This window comes from Dicentrarchus labrax, unplaced genomic scaffold (genome assembly GCF_905237075.1).
Source record: "Dicentrarchus labrax unplaced genomic scaffold, dlabrax2021, whole genome shotgun sequence".
Classification (NCBI taxonomy): Eukaryota; Metazoa; Chordata; class Actinopteri; family Moronidae; genus Dicentrarchus; species Dicentrarchus labrax.
In genome coordinates, this window is record NW_026136705.1 from 18,022,531 (window position 1) to 18,050,161 (window position 27,631).

A 27,631-nucleotide genomic window follows, 5' to 3' on the forward strand; every position below is an offset into this window, starting at 1 on the left:
GTGTGAGCAAGGAATGAGATTATCTATCTAATAGAATCAGCCTGTGAAAGGTGCCACATCAATACATCACTTCTGAAACAACAGTATCATCGCAATCTTATCTACGGGAGGTAAGTGAGGTGACACCAGCATATGTGCTTTTGTGGATCTGTTACTGGAGGGACTGATCTGAAGATGTTCACAATTACTCAGATCACTACAGATTCCATTTCTGCCCTCCTAAAGCCACAGCAGCTACCTCTAGGTGTAAAGTGACTAACACAAGGTTCCAGAACTTGTGATTTACTCCCTGCTAATAAACTCTGAAAAAAATGTCAGCCAATTTCCGTTATATTAATGAATAGGCTGTGTATACCCAAGCTTGTTGTGTTTGTTTCTATTTTTCCCCCCTCTTCAGTTTTTCTGCTTATTATCTACTCCCTTGATCGCTTTATATTTTCATAGAAATGTGCTGCTTGTTAGTTATGTGCGTGAGAATGTGTCCGTACATGTGTGAGTGTGCTGCATGTTTGAGTCTGTATTTGCGTGTTTGTTTGTGTCTACGATGCAGCGGGAGGCTTCTGAATAACTGTTTCTCACTGTGGGACTGTGGGGTTTACGATGTGTTTTCTGGGACTGCATGTTTACGTTGTGTAATTGCTCTGATTCTCATTTAGAGTTTATTAATGTGCAAAATAAATAAATAAAAATCTGTCCACAAAATTCCTTTCTACCACTGAGTTCATGCTGTTAAATGGACTGATGCAGAATTCCCTGCTAAACCACTACTTCCTACAAACTACAGCATGCAGGTTGCATAATTCATGGTTAGGTTAATGAGCTGTGAGTAAAAAATATCATATTGATGAAGTGAGAGAAGCCAGAGGGGTCATCCTCTGTGTGGGATGGAAAGTACCCTTCATTAGCAATGCCTACTCCTGGTATATAATGCATGACACGTGTACGGAGATATCTTATAGACTGCCGTGCCAGCAAAACCACAAAAAAAATGTGGGAGTTCTTACTTAATGCCATGCTGCTGGAATACTTCTGGTTGGAATACTTTCAAATGAAAGGTTAAGGGGTAAAAAATAAATTAATGTTCTTACAATCCACAATGTACTCTTTGATGAACTCTACACAAATCTCATCTTTGCTCTGCAGGTGGCGCCTTGCTGTCAGTGAAGTGGAAAACAAAGCAAATATCTCATGGGACAGGAAGCCTTTGATGATGAAATGCTCTTCTCATAGAAACAACTGAATGCAGAAAGACATGGTGAATTATGTCATGGAAGAACAACACACTTGATAACGGGAGAGGGAGCCTGGCAGAGAGCCATTTAGCACCAATATAGACAAATACACAAATAAACAAAACTCATAACACATGATACATAATACAAAAACACGTTATCTCATGCAAGGTGCATTAATGTCAGATGAAAATTCAGATCTCATTTCCAGAAAAACAGACATGAATACTCTTCACCTCGTTGTAAATCTGATATTTATATATATATTTAGTTTTTTTATGCAGTTGTTTCTGTGCTACTTTCTTGGCCACAAACATAACAGAATATATACTAATTGTATAAAATAAGAAATATAGGTTTGTTCATGTGTTTTATTAACACAAAAACCCTGAATCCAATGGGATATTTGGAGCAACCTACTGGACAACAATTCATCCATCATTTAATTCCCTCTGTCTGAAATAAAGCTTCTTATGCTTCAGTAAGCTGGCAGAGACAGAGGTACTGTATGAAAGCAGTCTTGCTCTGGTTAAGCAATGAAATACTTTGCAGACCTCGTAAATTACATGCAACTGAGAACAAACAGACTTGGTAACTATGAACCCATTAATATTGGTTTTAAGACTGTAGCACAAGCAACTGACAAGAACATAGGGATATTATAGGATAGGTGCAACTCATGACTGCACTGATCTTTGTCTAAGCAAAACCATGCATGTGGTGAGAGTGGAAAGTCAGTGTTCAGCCTGTAGATGATGCCCCATTTAGTGTGAAAAGAAAGTGTTTGAAGTTGCCTTCTCCTCTGCCATTCTATGCGGATGTGAGGCTTGGCTCAAAGTGCCCCTAAAATCCTCTGAGACCCTCTACTAGGCCAGGGGGTGAAAGCTTTGCTTTGCTTGGAGTGCTACGCCCAACATGACCGAGCTATTAAATGTCAGCATAATTCAAATTATCTTAATCAACTATTTATATACAGAAGGCTCTTGTGTATGTTATATGCTTGCCTGAAATAATTATGTGGTGAGAGAATTGTTTTTATACATACTACATCTTTTCATATGTTATACATTATTTCTTGACTGAATCTGTATTTGATCATCAATTTCATGTTTTTTTTTTACATTTTATATTAAAATGTGTTTCAAGTCGGTCTGAGGCAGCATTTTATAGAATCTAATTCCAGCATTAACTCCACTTATCTAATGCAAACCCTATCTAAAAACTAATTTTGTTTTATTTTTCAACAGTTGGGACTAATTAAAGACATACATAACTAAAACTCAAAGATCTTTCTCAGCTTTAGTTGGCTAAGAAAGCAGAAACACTACAGTTTTGAGTGGAAGCCTAATTAGTGATTAACAGTACTGACAATCAATCACAACCTGCAGCTACACTTTGGAGTGGAAATAAGCAGCAAAAAAGGAAATGTTTGATATGTATATCCAACACATTAGCACAGTGTTTTCCACAAGCTTCTTTTTCCAAATACTGGAGGTCTTGATTCGGAGGTCAAAATATGGATATGATATTTATGAATGTTATATTCTGAATACTAACTTTGATGAAAGATTTTCTACTCTGTTGGTCTCTGTGAAAAAACACACAGACCACTCACTCACCCATAAGTAGGTGTTTCAAAGTAGGATGTCTTTTTATCACAAAGCTGAGTGCAGACATAAGCTTGTACAGAGCACATTAACCAGACATCGGCAGACAGTTTTATTGAGGCCTTTCATCAAATTACTTACAGAAGAGCCTGACTGATACAGGATTTTTGAAGTCAGTCCTGATATTTATGAACATAAAACCATAACTAGAACAGAAATTCTTGAAAAGGTTCCATTAATATTTGCTAAAAAAACGTCTCTTGTCACGCATCGGTATATATCATTATATTAGCCTGCCAAATTTATTGGTCATGCTCCAATATTAACGTTAGCTACAGCTTATATAATCTGCTACTTGAACAGACAAAAGCGACAACGATGAAAAGCCTTCTACCTGAATATTGTGTTCTTTGCTTTTATCCTAGTTTCAAAAAGGAACCACCAATCCCTAGTTGGAAGTCTGGAAGCATAACTAGAAACTGGGAGCCTATTTACATTCAAAGACTGGGTAGCAAAAAGAAAAAAAAAGTTGTAAAAAGAAATGGTAATCTGTGCTGTATGGGATATGATAAAACTATTCAGAGAAAAAAATGTAAAGAATACAAAAGGTTGGGTTTTGGGATCACTGCTTGAGAAATAAAGCCAAAAGGAATGGCAAGTTAATAAGATGTTTTTCAGTTGCTTTGCAACTCACTCACCAGGGCTGTTCCGGCGCTGTTCTTTGTCCATGTTCGACACTACAAAGGGAGAGAGAAAGAGAAAGTCAGAGACAAACAACACAGAAACCAAAGGGGGAAAATTGAAACACAGACAGATCCAGTTTTAGAAGCTGACAAAATATTGGAAATCTAAGCAGGATGTTTTATACTGAAAAGAAACAGCAGCGACTTGGCTGCATTCAGAACATTATATCTAAGTGTTACACCACTGAACAAAAGCTTTAAGATCAGAAGACAGACACAAAGAGATAGAGGAGTTAACTGAGGGTATTCTTTCATACCTTCACTTTCAATATTATCAACAGCATCATTGACGAGACGTATGACTGTCACTATGGAGGCTATAGGCAGAGTACAGAAAGAAAGAGCAGAAGTACAGTAACAATGTCAGTGCATTTATGAATAGGGTAAGGTTTCAAGTGCTGGGTGTGACTGAGATGAAATGGAGAATTTGTGTGAGCATGTGTGTGCACACCTGTTGAGAAGAGGAGGAGACATGTTACTCTTGCCAACACGTTTGTATGCTTGTGTGTGTGTGTCCTATAAGGGAGTGTGAGAGACACGAGGCATCTTGTCTTTGCAGCTACAGTAATTAGATAGGAAACAAAGTCTTTGCATGGGTCTGAAAAACACACCCCCACACACGATCATTAAGGTGTTTGGCTTCCAACCTATACTCAGCTACCGAAAGATCAATGGTATTGAGTTATCTGTGAAAAAGACTAAAGAATTTCTAAACAAGGCTAGAAAATATGTCATTTCTTTGACTGAAGACCTTTGATGCATTTTCATGGATGGATTTAGTTGCACTGAGGTACTTTTTCATGCACATGGTTTCCAACATTTCAATTGGTCTTTTTTCTTGCTTGCTTTTTAATATGTTAATACAGTCAATGCACTATAGTGGATGTGCAAAGTGGACTGTTCCTCAGTCGGGGAACTTTATCTACAGCAGTGGCTCTCTGCTTTTTTTTCTTGTGTAGCCTCAACATGAAGCACTGTCTACTTGAAGAGTGGTTTTCCCTCTGACATATTGCAGAAGAAAAATGCCATGTTTAAGGAGCGCAAAGTGTGTTGGGACATTTAAGTAGTCTTACCGTTGTCATCGAAGGACTCAGAAGTGTAGGAACTGAGGGAGTGCTCCTCAGAGGTGGAATCTGACAGACACGCTGCTTCTTCCACCAGCTCTGACACGTCTACATGTACAAACACACACAGGTACATATCCATACCAAAACTTTTTTTTAACCCTCACCAACAAGGCATATCAACATTTTCCATTCAAAATTAAACTGATATAAATTCAACATTTTAAAGGATAGGTTCAGACTCTAACATCTACCGTATCTTGAAAACATACACTCAAACACATTTTTTATGAAACAAGGACTGTAGGTTTTCTCTTACACCATCCCGTACACTGAAGGGATGTCTTTACAGCCAGGTTGAACAGGAGATGTGTGCAATGTGCATATAGGCATGTGAGTATTGTATTAATATAGACTTAAAATATCTAAACCAATCCTTTAATATCCATTGATCCATACTTCCACTCATCTATCCATTTCCTTAATAGCTGTCTATGTAAGAGAGACTCACACACACACGTATCATGCAATTCCCAACTAAAGACAATTTAAGTTGCAGTATACTTGAACATTTTTTGGTCTGTTTTTTTTTTTAAAAACTGCCTCAGAGTAAGATAAAGCATTTCAACAAATCTCAGTACAACCACTTCCACTCCAGGTCAGGCTCATTTAATGCTGTCTGCACCACCACCAGTCTGCACCAGCTTGAATAGTCATGGAGGGCAAGGACCACAGAGTAAATAGTGTAGCGCAGTGCAGCAGATGTGAAACACAAACTCAAAACAGCAGGTACATTGGAAAAATACAGTCCAAACTGCTGACACTGCAGTAATCAAAGATCTTATTTCCAGTCACAAACCTGATATTTCATCTGTGCGAAGCTGGATGAAAAGTTGGAGAAAGTTGCTAGCCATAGGGTCTCTAGTTTTAGCTGCAGGTCTTTAGAGGCAACAATCCAAATAGAGATTTTTATAAGTCAGTGTAACACTCTTTCCCTTTACTAAGCAGCTATTTGGGGGGTCAGAATTGACTTCCAGTAAAGGCATGTTGCTATGAAGGCTGTCTCTTCGACTGTACGTTAAGCCAAGAGACGGGTACGTGGCTCTACCAGGTGCTCTAATCCAGCAACAATAAAACGCATGGTTTCACATTGGTGTTTCAAATTGGGAAAGAGATATAGAAAACCAACCGAGTGGAAATCAGTGGTATGGGCTAGAGCAACAATTCTATTTGGGATATAATACTGCTTGGAAATAAGAGCTGGCAGCTCTGCAGATGTGATTAAAAGGAACTTTTGGCTAAACTAAAGAGGCTTTATGTGAAGGTGGAACACATAATAAAGAGCAGAAAGAAAACTTTGCACTGCCTCTTCTGCTAAATCGCAATACACTTAAAGTACCAACCTTAATGTGTGAAGTTGAGTGGAACTGAATGCTCAGGATTGTTAGTCTTGGCCAAATATTTCCTTATCTTAATCATAACTTTGGTAATGACTGTAAATCACAGTAAATACTAATGCATTGAGACACATTTTGTTATATGGTAAAAAAAAACCTTGTAGAAAAACATGTTTCTGTTCCTTGAAGGTGGGGTCAGTCATTCTGGAGAAACATAGTTGATTGTTGAGTTTCATTCTCAGGTTGTCAAATTTGACGACCTGGGGATGAGATTGAACACTATCTTTCTCCAGAATGACGGACCCCACTTTTGAACTAAGGTGTTGCATTAGCAGTTACCACATTAGCACCACAGATTTTAGCACAACATATAAAACATTAAAACCACACCCAGTGTTGTTCTGCTGTTCTTGTAAACCCTGTGCCGATATGTCACAGGCAATTTTCACCTCATCTTGAACTACTGTGGTTTCTAGCTTTTTTCTATTTGGTAGCATGGATTGTTTTAAGAGGTTTTGTTATTGGTGGCTTGCTACTCATAACTGGGCACAGTATGTCATTGTCACCCTTGTCTGTCACATCTGCTAGCAATCCCCTGTCTGTTTCAAAATTGTGTTTTACACTGGATACTCTGCAGGCAAGCAGTCAGGCTGAGTCCTCTTATAACCAACACCGTACTCTGTCCATGAGGGCCAGGATGTCTGGACATCAACTTTAGCTTTCTGAGCTAGGTGGTCGTGGTCCAGTGCGTACGGAACAAGTGAAAGCTTCCTGTGGGGATGTGAGCAGTAAGGCCGTACCATCAATCAAACTAAATAAGAAAGGCAGCAGAGCAGCCACTGGTCTAATTCAGCATGCAGGCGAGGGGACACTTCTCAACATACTACAGTTTTTAAAAAAAATTCTTATTCTTTCTTTCTTTTCAATTTTTCTTTCTTTACACACACTCAAATTCGTTTCTGTGCCAGTGACTACCCTGCCATGTACCAACGTTGGCAGCAATGCCTGAGGTTACAAACCCAACCCTCCCGGCTCTAATCCTACCACTAACACTCAGCCAAAACATATTCTCATCCTGGCACCAAAACTTTTTAAATCCCCTACTACACTTTTCCTATTGTTTCTGGCTTTCACTGTGCAACTCTGTTATAGGTAATAATGTTTAATTAAGTTGAATTAACTAGTGATGTTAATTAATTAATCAATTCATTAGCAACATCTGGTTTGGCTCCCTTCACTTTTTCCATTCAAACCAACATTACAACATTTTTATTGTAAATACTAATACTGAGCCAAAAGTATAGTTCCAATCCTAACCTCCAACAGTTTTAACTGTTCAGCATCCAAATCAGCTTCACAAATTGCTTTCTGTAATTTGTCCTGTAATTGGTACATGGCTATAGCATTTGAACTGGAAAGCCTCCACTAAGAAGGTTTACTTCATCTTATCGACATTATTAGAAGAACTATTGTCATGATGTGACTGTTTCTGTGAGGCTTTCATTGTCAAAGTCATAAACGTTTTATTAAAACTATAGTCATTTGCAAAACACCCTGAGGATCAATAAACTTATTCTGAGACATCCTTTATTTGAGAGCACAATTGCCAAAAACTGAGCAACATGGGACTTGATTTTTTCACAAAGTATTTTCCAAGTATTTCATTATTCATTCCATTTTATTTATTCATGAGCAGCAGGTAGCGACAGAAAAACGACCAATGTGTTTCCTCACGTATTGACTTGTGCCCATCTATTGCAATATATTTATTTTTATACTTTGTTTGTGGTTTCCGTGGTGTAAATAAATAACTAAATTGTTTCCAATTGATTCATTTAATTGGCAGTTAACACTGGAATCATTAACGCAATTATCAGAATATGAGTTTGCTATAAACTTAATCACATACTAATTAATGGACTGTGATGTAACTGTGACCCCTAGGGGCACATGTTTTTTTTTTGCGCATATGCACAACAGGGGAGCAAAAAAATAAAATAACCTATTTCCCATTCCCACAGGAGGAAATCAATAATTAACAGGCAGGAAGTTCCCGCTGCAGGCTGTATTATTCAAACAACAGGTTGGACAGGGAATCGAAACAAATGACGTCTACCTTAGCACTGAGATGCAACGTGGTTATTTCATTGACAGAGGACAAACTGTGAACTGTGCTCTCGCTGTTGATAGCGTAGGCAGCTAAATATCAGACTGAAGCCAAATTATCTGACAACGATTTCTCACTGCACTCCCCCAGTTTGTTGTCCTCTCAGATGACAAAGGTGCACATATAGCCAACTTGGAGGAAGAAAAAAAAAAAGAAGTAGAAAACTTTGTAGAGAAGTTGACTTTGTGTTCCAGCTTCTTTGCTTCAGACTTTTTTGAGCAAAAGTAGGACAAAAACAGGACATCAGTTATGGCTGATTGCCCTGACCATTCAAACAGAAGTGCACGAAGATGAGAGTTATCCTGATACAAGAGGACATCATTGCCAATTTCAGCAGTTTAACAGAAAAGTAAGTTTTACTATCATGTATTGCTCCTAGGAAGTAAATAGTAAAAGTAAAATGAAATGATAAGCAAAATAAAAATATTACTTCTTAACCACCCTTGCTTACTCTGGGCAATTTTCTTTGATGTGTGTGATCAAAAGGCAAAGATCACTGTGAAATGTGAAGCTCTCTCAGTGGAGATGATGGTATGGGTGTAACACAATGAGTTCATGGCCTGTGTACTCTGTGCTTTTTGATTAGAGGTTAGAAACTGTGTGTGCATGTGAGTGTGTGTGCACATGGTTGCACTCTTACCCTGTGGACTGTTATCCCTCTGTGTTCTCTCCAACGCAAAAGCTCTCTGGCCCCATTCTTCCTCTCTCTCATCTCTCACCCTCTCCAGCCCTTCTTCCCTGGTTTCCTCGCCCTCCCATGACACTTTGTGGGCTGGACTATGCTCTGAGCGGCACGCCGATGCTGAAGGGAGATTGGGTGCCACGCTGCACACTGCGATTCCCCTCCTATTGGCCACACCTCGGACATTAGACATGTCTGAAAGGAAGCTGCTGAACTGTAGAGATGGAAGAAAACTCCAATGAAAAAAATAAAATCCAAAGAAGAGACCAAACTATTAAAACACAACAGTGAAAAGCACCATTGAACAGGGTAACATTTTCTTTTATTATGATGAACAACAGCGTTTTGACTCAATCCAACAAGTGCAATATTATCCCTGTTTAGCAATATTTGCAAAAAACTACAATCCCCAGCTGTTTTAGGAAATTATTTTTCCCATTTTAAAAAAGAAAATACACATTTGTGACACATTTTTAAATATTTATGTCTTCACTACGAATGAATGGACCACTGGGGGGAGGGTGCCAAAGTTATGAATTTTGAAATTCTCCACAGTGGGGCACTAAATAAAAATTATTTTTCAATCTTGTAAACTTTTTAATCGTACAATACCTTCCATCGGTTCAAAAGTAATAATGGGACTATTGGTCTAATTTTATTGCCTCATATAATATCAAAACTGCATCACTCTCACTTCCTGCCATAGAAGCACTTTTTTCATAGTGCGACGTTGAGGACAGGGAACCCTTCCTCAAGCACACAATGGCTGTTCACAATTTACAAGGGTAATAGAGGTACTAATATCCTAGGTCTCTTTCAAACAATAAAAGGAAACGAATTACAGAAGCACAGCGTCATGAAAATGAGGAGCTGGAAGACATGCTGATATAAATATTGATATTATGATATAAAATTGATATAAGGCCTTAGATTTCTATTTTGTTTCATTTCATTGGCAGTATATAGTATGAAAATATTGATTCATTTGTTGATTTTTCAATATTTCCCAGCTCTATCTAATTATTTGCTTGTGATTATAACTAAAACTGCCATGATGAAGTCGTCCTGTAAGGTGATGATCATTGTATGATGCAGGAGACACAAATATCAATTCTAATCATTAATAAATGCCTATGGACACTTGGCATACCTGACTGCCTTCACTGGAAGTGGTCTTGTCACCATCCCCGCTCCTCATGCCCTGGTTGCTGAGTCCTCCTGGTAGAGGGGAGTGGGCAGTCGGACGCACCATGACCTGGGGAGGACCCCCAGTGCTGCCTCCCACCTCACCATAGGTGCTCGTGGTCCCTGGTGAACCTGACACACGCACGGCTTTAAACTCAATCCCTTCAGCCCCCATGCCAGTCTTGTGCAGCATGTAGCTGGTTTCTGTGGAAATAGCTGACACACCCATGACAACCTGAGTCCCTGGGCCTGGGTCGGACTCTTTTCTAAATTTGATTTTCTTCCTAAAGGCGATGAAGAGTATGAGGAGGAGAATGATGACAAAGGCAAGGACCCCAATGCCAATTATCTCTCCTGGTCCGATGTAAGAGAGGGGCTCCGCCTGGGTAACACAAAGAGAAAAATTTATAAAAATGTGGATGGGACTGGATCTCCAAATGTATTACCGTCTGGTGGAATCTTAGCAGCAACAATTTAGAGAATTTCAAATAAAGAACAATCACATATTTCCAACTTGCTGAGAAAGCTCTGCACATGTTGGCATAATGAAACCTTTCCTAAAAACTTTAGTTATCAAGGGGTCAAGCTACAAAGTGTGCCTTTTCCCCCCAGTCTGCCCCAGTCTGTACGGATTCCTTTAAAATCAGCCAGGCAGCCACATGCCAGCTATAGTCATATGCATGTTTGATGGTGGAGTGTACAGTTGACCGTCCACCCACTTGTACCCTATAAGGAGGGAGATGAACGTAAATTAAGACATCACTAGTTAAAAAGACAAGCAGCATTACATTTTGACATTTTGTTTCATGTGATGTTGGATACATCTTCCATTTCTTTTCTACTTATTACTGCAGTGGATTAAAACAATCACATTTTTGTTCTTGCAATATAGAGCAAATTATTAATTCCACGGGTTCTTGTTTTAATAGAATAGATGATGAGTAAGCTTCAGTAAAAAAGTGGAACTTTTATTCCAGCAATAGACGCCCTCAAATGTCCTTAAAACAAACAACATATCTATTGGTTGTGAAAGCAGCATAATAGGTTTTGTCGACTATGGTTACTTCTCTAATTACAGTCTCCTAGGGAATAATGAAAGCACCTTCCTTCTCACAATGTCTAACATTAATTGGGCTTGCAGTCTCAATATAAGTTATATAGTGCGTGACAAAAGTCAAGAGCGTGACAACTTCAAATGGAAACTGTGATTTACCCATTACCACACTTTCATTCATCTACTGCAGAGACAAACATACCAAGCTGTTGAATAAACCTTCCCGGGAGGCCACTGCACACTCAAAATTCTCAACAGCTTCACTGAGTATGCCAAGTCACATTAGGAGCAAGCTGAATGCGCAAAAAGCCAGCCAAAAAGCGAGTACCTTTTGGATTATACTTGAGTATATTACTCCTAAATTCAGTTTCATGTGTTGTTCATACTATACCTGCGTGTCATCTCCTGGATCACCAGCTGTCATATCATCACAAAATTGACCCTCGTACCCCTCTGAACAGTTACAGTAGAACGACCCAAATGTGTTGACACACTCTCCTCCATTTCCGCACTCGTCCTGGTTGCACTCATTTACATCCTCATCACATCTGCAGAGGCAAAGACAAATAAATTGCTATGCATTGGGAGTGGTGAATTTGATTTGTATCAAAGTGAAAGAGAAGAATAAAAGATGAAAGCGTGACAGTGAGTTAAAAAGACAGAACGAAAATAAATACTTTGGAGATCATCTTTTCAGAGGCCCTTTCTTTAGCTAAATCAGGGGATTATCTTCACAGATTCTCCATTATCCTCATTTACATGGTTCTGATTTAAAGAAATATGCCTGACTGCAAAAAAACACACACACACACACACACACACACACACACACACACACACAGACTCATACTTTTGGACAGAGATGTACATTCCAACAGAATCACAAACGCAATTTTACTCCACACACATGCATGCTCATCTTATCTTGTCATTTCAAACATGGCATCCTGCTGTGCCAGAGATAGAAAATACTTGTATTTTTCTTTTCAATTATTTTTTCTTGATGGGATTTTCAAAACACTGTACAAGAGTTGGTTGGATGTAAGAAGAAACTTCTGAGTAGTGCTGGAATCTTACTTGCATAGCTATCCAAAATTTAGCTTTAATGATAAAAATGTAGAGGCAACAAGGCGTGGTTATATGAGCCAGTGATATACACTCATGAGTATTTTAATGTATAGCCCAATTAATAAACTTCATGAATGCAGCAAGTTGTGTATTGTATTTCTGAGTCTTTGATTCAGCTTTTAAAGGGAAATTGTCACATTTTTAGGACAATATCCAATTGAATATACCTTATTTTGTTGTTATTTAAATACATATATTTCAGTGTGATGTTACCATTTATCAATCTGCAGGAAAAACAATTTCATAGCCAATTATACTCAATAGCTCTTTGCTTATGACAGAATATAGTATTTTTCAATCTGTGTTCATCATTAACTGATAATGGTTTGAACAATCTGCTGCCTGAAAGGAAAACAAATATATATATAATCAGATAAATTTAATTTAATCCAACTTCATCATCATTTTTACATCTCTGTCAAAATCATTAAAAAGCAGAAGCATTTTCTCTTTTGAGGGAAAACTGCTCTCTAGTGGTGGCTCCACTGAACAACCACATGAGCAGAGAGGTTATTTGAAAGGCAATTACTGAGCTGTAATTAAGAAGGAAGCTGGAGAATGATTATAGGCTTTTCAACCTAAATTATACTGAATTTAATTAGAAACACTAATTTATCTCACACAATAACAACTAAAACAACACAGTTGGAGCTGGGGCGCTAATGTGGGCTAATGAGTGTGCGTGTGTGTGTGTGTGTGTGTGTGTGTGTGTGTGTGTGTGTGTGTGTATGAGTCCTACACGTGTTCTCTCATGTTTGAATGCGTATGAGAGGGGAGATGTAGATGTTAATGTGTCTAAATCAACACTAACCTAACTGTTGTTGTGTACATACTGTTTAAACACAGCAACACTGTTTTCATTAATCTGTAATTAAGGTCTAAATGTGTGTGTGTGTGTTGTTGCCAGGTATCTTATCTTACATAAGTCCCCTCAGTCCTTTGGGACAGCCACAGAGGAATGCAGTGCCTACAGGCTTACAGTCCCCACCGTTCTGGCATGGGTTTGGCATGCAGGATGTCAATTCAATTTCACAGCGCCCCCCAGTGAAACCAGCGCTGCAACTGCACATGAAGCCTGTTGGAGAGAGATTAAACATACCAGCAAATAACATAAAATCCTGTTGAAGCTCGATTTCATTTGTGAGTAATTGACTGAATATTTAAGTAAGGCACAGACTTTGAAAATTTCAATTGAAAATGAAATTAGAATTAGGAAAAAATGAAAATGCAAAAATTGACAACAATTATTTATGTAATTTACTTATACACCCATACACATTCACACTGTCATCTAAACAGACCTCCAGAGGGCAGGCTGCTGCAAATGGCTCCATTGAGGCAGGGCTGACTAACGCATGGATCTGGATAAAGCACGCAGCCCAACTTGACCTCGCTCAGCCCGGCAATCTCCGCATAACGGCTCCTCTTATTCTGGAGTGGCAGCTCGTTGCCGTTCAGCATCAGTGAGCCCAGGCAGCCCTGGAAGCCATCCTGGGCTCTCGGCGGGACCCTCCCTCCACGGTCCCCGAGTCCTGGCCCGCCCTGGCTTCTCCCCGGCCCTGGGCTTGGCCTCTCGCCTTGCCCACTCGGTGGTCTCACTTGGGCCCCGAAGAAAAAGGAAGAATCTGGGGCCAGAGGCCAAAGGCGAACCGGGGCTCGGGCTGCTCGCCGGCGCTCCACATAGCTGTCATCCAAAGACAGGAGGGTGTAGTTCCTAGTGAGCTCCAAGGCTACGGCATGCCAGAGGCCATCGTTTATTGGTCTGCCAGAGATACCCATGATGCCAAGGGTGTTGTCACAGTCCAACTGGAACCAGAGTCGACCCCCTTCAATCTGTGGTAGGAAAGGGAAAAATTAGAAGTTCATAAATGATGCTACCACAAAAATACAGTACGCCATTTGCTTGGGAAACAATAGCATTAGTATTAATAATGGCAGTAATGTGATAGCATTATTGTAAATGTGTTTACCTTGAGCATGGTACAAGGGTTAACACGTGTGAACATAATGACTCCTCTTCTCTGAAGTGTTCTGATTCTCAGGCCAAGCCTCATCTCCCCACTCTGGCCACTTTCTGTCACTCTGTACTTGATGTAACTGTTTCCAGAGAAACTCAGAGAGGTCTGGCCTACACATTAACAAAACACACAGAGGATTAAGGAATGAAATTAGATGAAAAAAATGTATTTGTAGAAAAAAAGACAAATAACATATAATCAAATCCTTGCAACATGGCAGTTGTCTACCAAGGAAGGACCAAATCATACCTGCACACTCGTCTAGTCTGTCAGGCTGACACTGGCAGACAGATGGCGCTGTAGGACCAGAACGGACACACTGCATGTCTGCTGGACAGGACTGACCTTCACAAAGCTCCACAGGAGCCGGGCATGAACCGCCTGTTTGGAAAGACGCACAAACATTAGAAAATATTGTCAGAATATCATCTGTCTTCATATGAAAAAAAAATGTATTTTATTACTTAAAGTATGTATGCATTCTTGTATGCATAACATCTTTTTCATCTTACATACAAAATATATCTTAAGTAAATTTAGAAAAATATCTACAATTTCAAACACTTCAGGATAGCACTGATTTTCAGTGACATCAAAACCTATGACCAATACCAAAAATTTACTTTGACAAGCAGCTAAGACAGATATCGAGGACACTAGATTTCAATTTCAAGCATTAGTGCAGTGCTCACCAGGGCAGGTGCAGGTCTCTGTAGGGCTGAACCTTGGTGACACCAAGCTGACCCTCTCTGTGCTGTAGGTGATAGGCGAGCCACCCTCCATCACCAGTGTCTGTTCACACACCCTATCACCACACTCCAGCTCCCCAGAACAAGCACTGCTCACCACCACTGCCCCAGCTAGGACACCTCGAATCTGGCCGCGCTCTGTGGCTTCCTCCAGCTTTGCAGACAACTCTTGCGGGGAGTAGAACCCACCCGATGTCTCTGGACTCTCCATGGCCAGAAGCAAGTCCACGTCGGATGTCCCCATCACTGACTGTACACTGAGTATGTGGAGGGGATCCTGTTGTCCTGGTGACCATTTCCATCCGGCTAGTCCCCGTAACATTAGTTTGATCTGGCTCAGATAGCGACCAAGCAAGTCCTCCGGGGTTAGGGAGCTGAAACGCAAAGTCAGGGCACTACGCAGCAGCACATCTGTCACCTGCTCAACCTTGACTGACACATCAGCTATCACAGCGAAACGTCCATCACTCACTGTGGCATTCATCTGGTACCTGAGAGAGAACAAGGAAATATGTTTTTGTCATATCAACCAGTTTTTAGCCAGTTTTTTGTGTGTGTGCTAGAGAGTGTTTTTGTGTTGTGTACCTGCCAGGTTCCAGGCCCGGCAGAGCCACAATGCTGCCATCCTGTCTGTTTATCTTAAACATGCTCTTGGGCTGAAGTTTCTGGGTAAACGACAGCACGTCATTGGGGTCGCGGTCGGTTGCATAGATCCGACCAATTGGACCGCCCGGGAAAGTATCTGTTACCATGACAATGAAAATTTCCAAGGGGGAGACGGTGGGTTTGTACTGACTGTTCCCGATGACCCTCAGAAATATCCAGGAGGAAGAGGTAAGTCTTGGCTTACCAGAGTCACTCACCTAAGAGACAAAGTTTCAGTAAGATATTCAATAACTCACTAATTATGGACTGATTTATGGATAAAAACTAAGTGACATTTGGGTACAGTTTCTTACTGTGTAAAGATGTTCATAGGATAAAGATGGTTATAAGACAATGACAAAGATAATGACATTGTTATGACACTGATTGGTCCCTTGGTGCTGCAATGTTCAAAGAAATGCTGCAAAAATCCCCTCTTTGATGTCCCTATGGTGGTTAAAAAAATGATAAAACCCCCCTCTACCCTGGCCCAATGTGCAAGAAAAGTTATGCAGTGCCCTCCAGGATGCCCTTGCAGTAGAGAAAACGTAATGAAGTGCATGCAGCTGATGCCCTTTTAATCTTTTTTACTCATGCCCCTTAGACAGTCTAAAGAGTCCACCACTGTGAAGCAGCAGTAGTACAGCACAAAAACTCCTTCTATGCCACCATATTAGTGGCGTTAATAGCTTCTTTTACAGAAATGTATTTATATAAGGCTACTTTTTTTAACCAAAGACTCTAATAGCCTGACATAGCAGTTAATAGTGAGAGACAGAGTGAGTAATGGGCAGCTCCTAATGCTGAAGTTTATTTGTCAGTCAACTTCTCCTGAATAAATGTTGGTTAAAATACACCCGTCGCCAAACCTGGATTTCAAGAGTGAACTCTCTGGGGGCTTCAGGGCCAAACAGACGGTTGGACCTCAGAGTTCCAGTCTGGTCCAGGGAGAAGAAATTTCCCTCATTTCCTGAAACGACGCGAAACTCAAAGGGAGGGCCATTTCTAGGAGAGTCTTTATCGCTGACTGACAGCTTCAGCAGGGTGGTGCCAGCAGCTTGGTTTAGCTGTAAGCATGAAGAGAGAGGAGTTGAGATGACGCTATCCCTAAAACACACGAACATAAGCAAACACGCAGAGGCTGTTACCTGTATGATGGCTGTGGAGTTGGGAGGGTTGAAGACGGGAGGGTTGTCATTAACGTCGGAGATGTCGATGTTAAGGGTGACAGTGGAGGACATGGCAGGAGAGCCGCTGTCGAACGCCTGCACTGACAAAGCGTACCTGGACACCTAGGTGGAGCAAAAGGGGATGAGAATGCCATGATAGCATCTGTATGTATCAGGCACTGTTAGGCTTGCATAATACGAGACATCATTGGGTGCTGACCTTGAGCAGACTTGGTATTTTCTGTCTTGGCTGTGCTCATGAACCAGAAAATTACTATTGATTGTTTATGAGATATTGTACTTAAAGATGCATCCTTACTAGTTCTCTGTCGAGACGCTTATTGACTTTGAGCAGTCCTGTTACAGGGTCAATCCAGAAGTGGTTACTCCGGTCACCTTTCAAGATAGAGTAGGTGATACGCCCATTCACCTGGCTGTCCAAGTCTTCTGCCAATACCTAGAAATAACACATATGGAGTGAGACAAAAGTTAATGAAAAAGAGGGAAAAGTACAGAAAGACCAATATGAAGTCAAATTAGGTTCAAATGTTACCCTTGTAATTGTCTGCCCAACGGACGCATCCTCGCTGACCAAAACATTATAGATGTCCTGACTAAATGCGGGAGCATTGTCGTTGACGTCCATGAGTTCGATGGTTACCATGGTGGCAGTGCTGAGAGGGGGGTTCCCACTGTCCCAGGCCTCAACAGTTAGGTAATAGTCCTTACACACCTCAAAGTCCAAATCATCAGCCACAGAAATAGATCCTAAAACATACACATAATATCATATAGGATTCAATTTAATACAATACAATACCTGACAATGCAAGGACATCTGCTCACCCAGGTTTCTGTCTATGGCGAACTTTCCTAACTCGTTGCCTGACCGGATGTGGTATGTGATTTCAGCATTAGGTCCAATGTCAACGCTCGTGGCTAAGACTCGCAGCACCTCAGTTCCCAGAGCTACATCCTCAGGGACGGTAACAGCGTAGTCCCGCCTCTGGAAGACTGGAGCGTTGTCATTCACATCCATCACCAAAATGGTCAAATCAACCTGAGGGAGAAACAAGAAACAGTTAACAGAACCCACTAGCAATTCATTTGTCTGCGCTGCTCCAGGCTCTGAGTTCAGTTTCAGCACCATGGACTGTGCCCCACATACATTAATGGGAGCAAAAGAGACTGAAGGTTTTACTAACAAGATAGGGGACTGAGGAAAAATCAATTGAAGTCTGTGTCCACCAAAGCCTGAGAGAGGATTTCTTGGCCGTACATAAATGTTAAAGATCTGTGGCATTACTGAGTCAGATACATTCTGTTTTTGCTCTATTCATCTTATCTGCTACTGTCACTTTGTTCCTGCCTTTTTGACGAGGTTCAAACATGCTTCTGTTTAAAACAAAACTGTGATGTTACAAAATCAAACAGTAAACCATTTTCTTTTGTTTGGAAAAAAATATTTATTTTTAAAGCTGCTGGGGTGTGCTCCTTGAATATCAAGACTTTTTGAATCCTCCTAAACATTTTATTTTGGAAGGACATGTTGCAAATAGAAATAACAAAACTAAAACAGATTAAATCTTAAAGGATTGGAGAAGTTTATTGTGGCTAAGGGCTGGGAAATAGTTAGCTATGATTAGGTGTAAGGTTTAAAGTGGTTACAACTTGGTATTAGTTTGGATGGTTAACTCTATTCAATATATATATTATATAAAGAGGGATGGAATGGATAGATGGAAAGTTGCACAGAGGGTTAAATTCAAGTTTGGCAAGGGTTTGGTCCCACCAGTCTTTCCTGACATACACAAGCAGCATAGAGCACTTGATTCCAGTTCCACTTACTGCAAGTGGGATGTCACAAGTGCTAGTAGTATTTCTTTCTGTACTGTTATTATATTACTATGCCTACTACAGATGCTGCTACAACTCCTGCAACCACTACTGCTGCTAATATATATTGCTACAAACCATAATATTCAGTTTCAGCACCATGGACAGTGGACACTCTAAACATAGAACCAAAAATCATAAATTTGTTCAAAATGGCCACACCTGTGCTCACTTGGGGGTTTATTTTCAGCTTGTGTTATGGTCTTTTCCTCCTCTTTTCTGCTTCTGTAACTCTCACCTTGCCCATCCTTCCCATCCCACCCAGTGCACAATTTGATGAAGATTTATCTTGATTAAATCTACTAGGTTCTTTATCTGATGTCTTCAGTAAACAACATGTTTTTATTCATTGGCTTTTCTTATCCATGCGTATGGAGAGAAATACAGATTGCACATCACCAGACGGATGAAACCATGGCTGACTAATCTGAAATTTAGTATGTAGTGTATGAATTCTAATTACATTATTGTGGTAAAATGGTTAAATCCAATCTATCTGTCTATTAATCTATTTGTGCTTTTAGAAATAATTGATGTTAATTACTAAAAGCTGTGTTAATTACTCTGTATCTGAGTTAATTTATCAGAATACCATAATTAAATCATCTAAAATATAAATGTTGTGAGACTGTTGTGAATTCCAATAATGCAGCCTACTATTTTTTTTTTCCCAGCTAGCATTTATTTTAGAATAAGTGTCAGTTTTTTGGGATCATGAGTGACAGTCTCCACAGTTAGGTTTAGTGCACATACTGGGTAGAATGACAGAAATACAACTGAGATTTGTTAGCGTGAGATGTGTCACTGGGGTCACCAACCTGTGAGGACAGTGCACCTTGTTGCCCAGCTTGGTCAGTGGCCTGGACACGAACACGATAGGTGTCTTGGCTCTCTCTGTCCAGAGATCTCTCCAGAATTACCATCCCAGTCACCGGGTCGATGGAGAAAAATCCACCCACTGAATCCACCAGAGAATAGACCACAGTGCGGTTAAGACCTGGAGGGAACAGATACATTCATACACATGAAGAGCTTTAGATACATGTTCAAATGCTTAGTAACATAGTGGCTTGAACCTGCATTCAGTGTATGTAGGATTCTGTTTCTGTGCTCATTGTCATCCTTTCTTGACGTGTTACAAATCTATCATATAACAGCATAACATCATAGCGGCTTACCTTCATCAGGGTCACTGGCTTGCAGTCGGGTAAGCAACGCCTTGGGGGCAGCATTCTCATACACACTAGCCAGGTAATGAGTTGAGGAGAATGAGGGGGCATTGTCATTCACATCCAATACTTTGAGTGAAATGTCAGAGCGGCAGAACAGCCCTCCTCCATCAGTTGCCTGGGCAATGAGTTTGTAGGTGGGTGTCATTTCTCTGTCCATGACAGTGGCCGTACGCAGTTCACCTTAGGTCACAAACAGAGAGGTGAATAAAGATGTATAAAACATGTGTAATCTATAGTGTATTTATTTTTTTGATAATACAAAAACCTAAAGAAAAATGATAACTGAATGTACCAGTGTTTGCATCCATGTAGAAATCTTCGACCCCGATGCCAAACAGCGAATACTGAATTTCAGCGCTGGAGCCCGAGTCAGCGTCTGTTGCGCCCACTGTCAGGATGCCCTTGTTAGTGGAAATGTCTTCAGGAAAAGAGGCGCTATACACCGCCTGGCATAACACACATACACAGCACAGAGTGAAACCACACTGCCTGAAAAAAAAAACCAATCCATCATAAAATACATTTAACTGTTAGCCGCTGCATCCATTATCCCTGCTGTTAGAACGAGCACACCAGAGTTAAGTGCCCTTTCCTGACCCTGCCTATAGAAAGGAACTTTGTGACCTCACTATTTCATCGAATACAGGGCAGCACAATGGGAAAACTACTGTACTATGTCCAAGTGCAATGTAGCATATCCCACCATGCTGCTTTTGCTCTGTACTTCAGAGCGATCCTGTAAATGATTTAATATCTGAAATGATTAGCAACTATTATGATAATTCATAGTTTAAGACATTTTTCAAGGCAAAAAAATCTTTACATTTTTGACTACATTTTTAAGGCAATAGAGAAATAGAAAAGAAATAGTCATTGTGAACAAAAAATATTTTTACACTACTTTTAGATTAATTTACTACTCGTATCGCCACTATAATTATCACTAATATTTTCTGTACTGCTTCTACCATGATTAATACTATAGCTAGTAGCAGAACCGGCAGTAGTACACGCACTTCTACTGCCATTATTGCTACTACCACTTAAACAACTTACTGCCACTAAGAGCCACCACCAATACTTCATGTTAAAATGCTATTGCTTCTCTTGTTACAACTAGTACTTGTTACAACAGGTACTACAACTACTATTGCTATTACTACTACCACTTAATAATTAAAAAAACATGAGAATATTGTGCTAACAACATAGTTATAGTGCTTTAACTGACGTGTAATGTCTTTTGAGCCATTTGATGCTGCTACTGTGTGAGAGTAAGCACTTTATAGCTACACAGGTTGGACTTTTGGTTGGAGAACAGAAAGAATATAAGAGGAGGAAGGGGAGACAGGGAGGATTGATTTCAAAGAGAATTAGTAAGAGTTTAGAGCGAGAATGAAAGTTTCTCAACTATATGATATGAAATTGAAGAATTGCAGAATACTATTAAATGAAAAGAGATATTCCCAAAAGACTTCACAGCCCAATTATCTTCCCTTTTCACACGTTTCCTCTCGTAGATCAGCTTTTTAGGATGAGTCTTAAAGGTGCAAGGTAGGAATTAGCACAAAAGCTAAAGTTGATTGCTTTTTATCACTGATTAATTTAATTTGTTTGTGTAACTTCTGTCATTTGTATAATTTAAAGAGCACAGTTTATTGGCTTTTCACTGTGGGCATTTTCAAGATAATTATCATATTATACACTATATAAATGCCCTATCTAAATGTACAGTGCATTCCCTGATATTTAGTACAAAGACATTTGTTTGAATGAACTGTAGAGCAGAGAATCAATATTCTAAGTGAACAAATCCTGTTCTACTACAGCACCAAATTTTGGCTTTTTACTGTCATGCATTAAGTATGCAAATTTTAACATTATTCAACAGAATCATTTACTGAGCTAAGCCACCCTTAAAATTGCCCAAGAGGAAGTTCATCATTGTAGCTACTGGGGCCTCAACTAACTAATCAACGCTATATGATACAGTGTATTGTCATCAGGTATTGGTAAAATATAAATATATTCTAGTAAAATGTAGTATAATGTAATATAGTTTTTGGGCATTCATTCATACAGCTTAGTGTTTAGTATTTAAAGGGGGGGGGGCTACCTCATTGATAAATTATTCATTAATGTTTAACAAAGAAGCAGTTAGTCTACAGCGAAAAATTACCTTTTCATTCATATTTACTGTTTACTATTTACATTGACTGAATTATCGTATGCTGTATTCAAAAGGCATGTATGTTTTCTATTTTTAGACAAAGCACTTTAGCCTGGAGACAGCAGATAAAGGCAGTTATTCTAACATGAATTCTAAAAAAGCAAAATGACATAGTACTTCATCTTCCTACATTCCACAGTCTGATCTATGTTTGTTTGCTTTGATTTTTTTCTACCCATTTCCATCTGTCTGAATCCCTGACCTGGTTGCAGATGGGACTGTTGTCATTGGCATCCATGACGGTAACTTCCACCGCAGTACGAGCAACATACAGGCCATCACTGGCTGTGATGTTGAGCAGATACCAGTCCTGCTGCTCACGATCCAGCAGACCACTCACATAAACCTTCCACTCTCCCTGCACCAGGGCAAGGCCAAACACGCCCCTCGGGTTTCCCCCTGGAGATTACATACAGGTGAAGATTAAAAAGCTGACACCCCACCACAAAGAAAGAAGTGAGGATGATTGTAACAGTCCTGTGAACAAACTGAAAGACTTTTTCATTCAAAGGATGAATAAGCATCAGTTCCCCACCCCCCATGCACACACACACAGACTAATGCAGGTACCCTTTGGCACAATCAATAAACATCTATCATCATAGTAAACCAGGCTGGTGGTGTACCAGCAATGGCCTTTCAAAGTTTAAAAATTTGACCTTTTATTACAACTCTTCCATTAGGCCAATCAGTATTTTTAAATGCCAGAACACGAGGCCAAAATATATCATCCTTAGTGATGATCAGACAGTGTTATGTGAGTGGAAAAAATCAAGCTCAGTGTCAAGGTGAGAGTTTTGTTGGAGAGGCCTCACCGTGTTTTTTTATTACTCCCATAAAATCGTCACTACTGGAATCATTTAAAGCAGCAGGTTGGTTGATTATATTAAAAACTATATAATACAAACTATAGTTCGTCAGTCAGCATTGTTCTTTCTTCCTGTTCGAGAAATGAAAGTGTGAATAAACTCTCTGCCTCGCTTGAAATGTTTTGTTGTATAATTGTATACCTTGTAATATTCAAATGAAAAGAAAATGTAAAAATAAAGGTTAGCTGTGTTTGACATTTGGGTTAAAATTAGTTCAAAGTTTGACCTTTAATAATAGCAGCCCCATTAGGCCAATGAATAATTTTATGCAACACAACCTCATCTCACTGCATGAGGGACATTTGCTGCAGCACAGAATGTGTTGAACTACATTACGTTAGTGTGCCCTTCATTTCCTCACCGGTGATGTAAAAGCTGACGAGGCGGTTTTGATCTGTGCCGTCGCGATCTTTGGTTTTCAGCACAGCCACCACCTCGCCGAGGGGATCGCTCTCCTTTACTGCACCCCGGTACAGCTCCCTCTCAAACAGCGGCGGGTTGTCGTTAACATCTGACACTGTGATAGTTACCACTGTGGTGGAGGACAGAGACTGTAACTCTCCCAGATCGGAGGCCACTACCTCAAAGCTGTAGCTGGAGCAGGCCTCGTGGTCCATCTGACTCACTGTGGTGATCCAGCCTGTTTTACTGTCAATAGCAAAGACCGAACTCGAAGTGATGGAGCCAGTGAAGGAGCGAGCCTCTTTTGTCAAGTCCAAGTTGTAGGTGAGCAGAGGTCCAAGGCTGTAGGCTACCTGCAATTTAAACATACATAAAGTAGCTTTGAAAAGCATATGCAACACTCCAAATAAAAAAAAATATGAAATGACAAAAACACTTTTGCAGCAAAATAAAAAAAGAACAAAATACTCAGTTGAGCTGTCACACACCTGTCCATTAGAGCCCCAGTCTGGATCAAGTGCGCGCACTTGGACCATCCTTGTCCCTACCGGCATCCCTTCCATCACCGTAGCTACATAGGTGTTAGTCTCAAACATTGGCTTGTTGTCATTCACATCTAGAATCTGCAAAATCACAAATCTTCAGATATAATTATACGTGTATGTATTTTTCAAATGAATTCAGCTCTTAAATTGTGTGGTTTCTTTATTACAGTTAATAAATTATTTCTGAATTGTATTTTATCTGATTAAATGATGATGATGAACTATATCACCAACCTTAACTTCCAGGTCTACAGTGGAGACAGACTCGATCAGGTCTCTTCTTGTTGTTGCCGCAACCTTAAAGCGGAAGATGCTGACATGCTCATAGTCTAGTGGCTTCATCAGACGGATCAGACCTGTTTCCCTCTCCACCAGGAAGGTCCCTCCCTGGTTACTGTCGAATGTCTCTCCTCCAACTACAGTGAAGAACCCGGTCTGTCCGGGGCCCGTGTACACAGACCCCAGGGCTGTTCCCACTGCCGTGTCCTCTGGGATAGTGAAGGAGTACTGAGGCTGGCTAAAGGAGGGAACAAACGCATCTGGAGGGACAACGTGGATGAAGGCTGACACCAGCGAATGTTTGGCCGGAGAACCGCAGTCTGTGGCTTTGACAAAGAAGGACAGCACAGTCCCCTGGAGGTGGTCCACAGTGCTTTTAGTCATCATCCAACCGCTGTCCGCCTCCACCTGGGCTCAGGCAATATCACAGTGACATTTAAATCAATTTAGACACAATAATCCTAGTATAAGAGCTTACATCTTTGACTCTCAGCTTTAACTGGACTCTGTTTTGGCCTCTGGCTTGCACTGGGTGGTTTCACTTTCAATTTTATTTGTCCTTCAACGAATCCGAGGATGGTAACCACTGACCACTGCAGACTGGGAACACCCCACAAGCTGCAGTTTTGGAGATGCTCTGACCCAGTCGTCTAGTCATCACAATTTGGCAGACGCTCAAATCCTCACGCTGCCCATTTTTCTGCTTCTAACACATCAACTCTGGGGACAAAATGTTCACTTGCTGCCTAATATATCCCACCCACTGACATGTGCCATGATAACAACATAATCAGTGTTATTCACTTCACCTATAACGTTATGGCTGGTCGGTGTATATGTTACAACTACATTATTTCTTTTATATTCATCCATAGTATATTAGCCTTTTATACTACAACTTTGTGTTTCATAGTTGTGTTGATTATTTAATTATGTTTCCCTTTTGAACAGCAAAGCATTAATCTTAACTTAAAATCATTTTGACTTGATGAGTAAAAGTGTATAATTGCAGTTAACAGATGGCTGTTAATCCACTGAAATGTGGTGGGGGTACCATTTGAGAATAGGTCTTAATTGTTAATCAGGGCTATAGCATGAGTTTTGCATTTTAATATGGTTTAATAAATGTACAGAGGTTTGGATCTGGTTACATTTTTGCTTCTTTTTATTTAGGGAACTGAGAAGATGTTTGCAACTCTATTAAAACTAAACACACAGCTATGTAAGCAAATAAGTATGCAAATGTGTTTTTTATAAAGTACAGTGGTCTAAAGCATAAAGTACGTACTGACCTCCAGCACATCAACCAGCGACAGCCGTGCCTCGCTATAAAGGGAGTAGGTGATCCTCCCATTAGACCCAGCATCTGGGTCAGTGGCTTGGATCTGTGTGACCAGAGAACCTTTAGCAACATTTGCTTTAATGCTCAAACGGTACTCCACAGCTCTGAACCGAGGGGCATTGTCATTCTCATCGGCAAGAACAACTCGCACTGTGCAAAACGATGCACGGCCTGGAAAAATATGAGAACATAAGTTAACGTGTGGATTTATCAACTTTATGTAGTTTTAATACAGACAGAATTTGCCTTATTCTACTGCTGCATTCACTGTAAGTCATTCTGGATGATAACATGTAATGCATCTGTAATGTGAATATGCTTAAATATTCATTAAACTTCAGGAGTGTGCAATTTCATTATACAAAGGCTATCATTTTACACCTACAGTGCCTTTACCAAAAAACAGTGACCGCTCATGCATTAATATTAGCTAAATGTTTGCCCTGCCAGACTTAAAGGTAAGAGGAAGTCTTATATTGGCTTAATTGCGGGTGGCCTTTGTCAGAGAATCAGTTTACAGTCAGTCTGGTTACTGTCAGAAATAATACCTCCACCATCCAGGGCCGTAACAGTGAGCACCATGTCCTTGTTAAGAGGATTTTCTCTGTCTAATTTCTGAACGGTGGATATGACTCCGTCTGCATCAATGGTGAACTGAGTTTTCCCCAAGTCATTGATGAAGGAGTAGGTGATCTGACCAAAGAGCCCAGAGTCCTCATCTGTCGCTCGAACCTGGAAGTCCATACAGAGATTCAGAAAATAATGTCAGATCAATTATTAGGAGGTTCTACAGCATCATTCATGTAGGAAGTTTCCTTTTATAAGTCCTGATGGAAACATTACTGAGTGAGTAGTTACAGGGCAAACTTACTTGAATGACCTTTGACCCTGGAGGGGCATTTTCTTGGACTTCAGCCAGGTAGAACCTCTGGCTGAATACTGGGCTGTACAGGTTAGCTCCCAACACACGTATAATCACCTGAGGATCACCATCATGGTTATAATCGTCATCCCATCATCATCATCATCCTCATGTCTGCTGACATTTTGTTGATGCCATCACAGTAATTAACACCAGCATATTTGTCAAACATAATTACATCAACATGGCATGTGGACCAGCAGTAAGAGCATCAGGCTTCTGACCAAATGGTGATTGATTGATCCAGCGGCAAACACTCTCTGATAATCTACTGTGGAGGTACGCTGCGTTGGCATCATGTCAGAAGAAGAAAAAGAAGCAAAAAATGGGTTGACGTGTTATTACTATAACATATAATGTAGACTATCAGAGTTGTGGGATAGCAGAGTCCCGCTTGTAATTACCACTAAGAGACAGATGTGAACATTTCTTTCCAGCTGGCAGCTCATCCTCATAGTAAATCCGATATGACATGAACACACATTAACCTCCAACTGTAGAGCTGCTCAGCAGCCAGTGGTAATAAACTGCAGTCGCACTGGACAGCTGCGAATGTGTGTAACAAATTTGAAGCGAGGGGTTGCGAAAGAAGGTCACTCGGCTTGCTGTGTAAAAACACTGCAAAGGTTAAAAAAAGAGCAAATCAGGTGACAGAAATAAATCGGTACCGCCGAGAAGTTGTCTCACCTGAGCAGTGTTGGTGAAGACTCCATCTGACACGGACACATTTAGTTGATATGAGAGTTTCATGCCTTGTCGCCTCTTGTTAGACAGACTGAGCACCCCTGTATCTGGTTCCATCATAAAAGTCATTCGATCATTCCCAGAGAGAATACTGTACCTGAAGGCAAATTTTAAAAAGAGTATAATGTTGTTTATGTTGTACAGTGTAATTTTGCTCAGAAACTGCTGGAAACATAAGTGTCTACTTTTGTGCTCAGCAAAAGACGAATAAAAAATGGAGTGAAAATATTTTTTTTACAACTGAAAAACTGCCTGGTGAGCAATGTGCTTTTCTAAACATAATGAACTGAAAAGTTTAGACAAATTCAACTGGGATTTAATGGGAAACTG

At 40.2% G+C, this 27,631-nt stretch overlaps 1 protein-coding gene across 1 annotated transcript in view; it reads right to left on the reverse strand.

Moving 5' to 3' along the window:
* The window catches only part of LOC127364576 (protocadherin Fat 3), a 63,625-nt gene that overhangs the window by 3,735 nt on the left and 32,259 nt on the right, over window positions 1-27,631 (reverse strand). The window contains exons 24-52 of the mRNA XM_051402208.1: window positions 27,245-27,398; window positions 26,507-26,614; window positions 26,184-26,367; window positions 25,586-25,806; window positions 24,249-24,701; window positions 23,958-24,092; window positions 23,429-23,822; window positions 22,401-22,597; window positions 20,261-20,414; window positions 19,915-20,148; window positions 19,555-19,733; window positions 17,687-17,900; window positions 17,394-17,608; window positions 17,160-17,297; window positions 16,820-16,963; window positions 16,541-16,738; window positions 15,612-15,889; window positions 14,970-15,517; window positions 14,527-14,658; window positions 14,230-14,387; window positions 13,561-14,092; window positions 13,181-13,334; window positions 11,523-11,679; window positions 10,043-10,459; window positions 8,851-9,106; window positions 4,656-4,754; window positions 3,840-3,899; window positions 3,538-3,576; window positions 1,089-1,154 (exon numbers count right to left, since the gene is read on the reverse strand). Coding sequence (XP_051258168.1) covers window positions 1,089-1,154; window positions 3,538-3,576; window positions 3,840-3,899; window positions 4,656-4,754; window positions 8,851-9,106; window positions 10,043-10,459; window positions 11,523-11,679; window positions 13,181-13,334; window positions 13,561-14,092; window positions 14,230-14,387; window positions 14,527-14,658; window positions 14,970-15,517; window positions 15,612-15,889; window positions 16,541-16,738; window positions 16,820-16,963; window positions 17,160-17,297; window positions 17,394-17,608; window positions 17,687-17,900; window positions 19,555-19,733; window positions 19,915-20,148; window positions 20,261-20,414; window positions 22,401-22,597; window positions 23,429-23,822; window positions 23,958-24,092; window positions 24,249-24,701; window positions 25,586-25,806; window positions 26,184-26,367; window positions 26,507-26,614; window positions 27,245-27,398 — 6,218 coding nt within the window. The remainder of the gene's footprint in view (window positions 1-1,088; window positions 1,155-3,537; window positions 3,577-3,839; window positions 3,900-4,655; window positions 4,755-8,850; window positions 9,107-10,042; window positions 10,460-11,522; window positions 11,680-13,180; window positions 13,335-13,560; window positions 14,093-14,229; window positions 14,388-14,526; window positions 14,659-14,969; window positions 15,518-15,611; window positions 15,890-16,540; window positions 16,739-16,819; window positions 16,964-17,159; window positions 17,298-17,393; window positions 17,609-17,686; window positions 17,901-19,554; window positions 19,734-19,914; window positions 20,149-20,260; window positions 20,415-22,400; window positions 22,598-23,428; window positions 23,823-23,957; window positions 24,093-24,248; window positions 24,702-25,585; window positions 25,807-26,183; window positions 26,368-26,506; window positions 26,615-27,244; window positions 27,399-27,631) is intronic.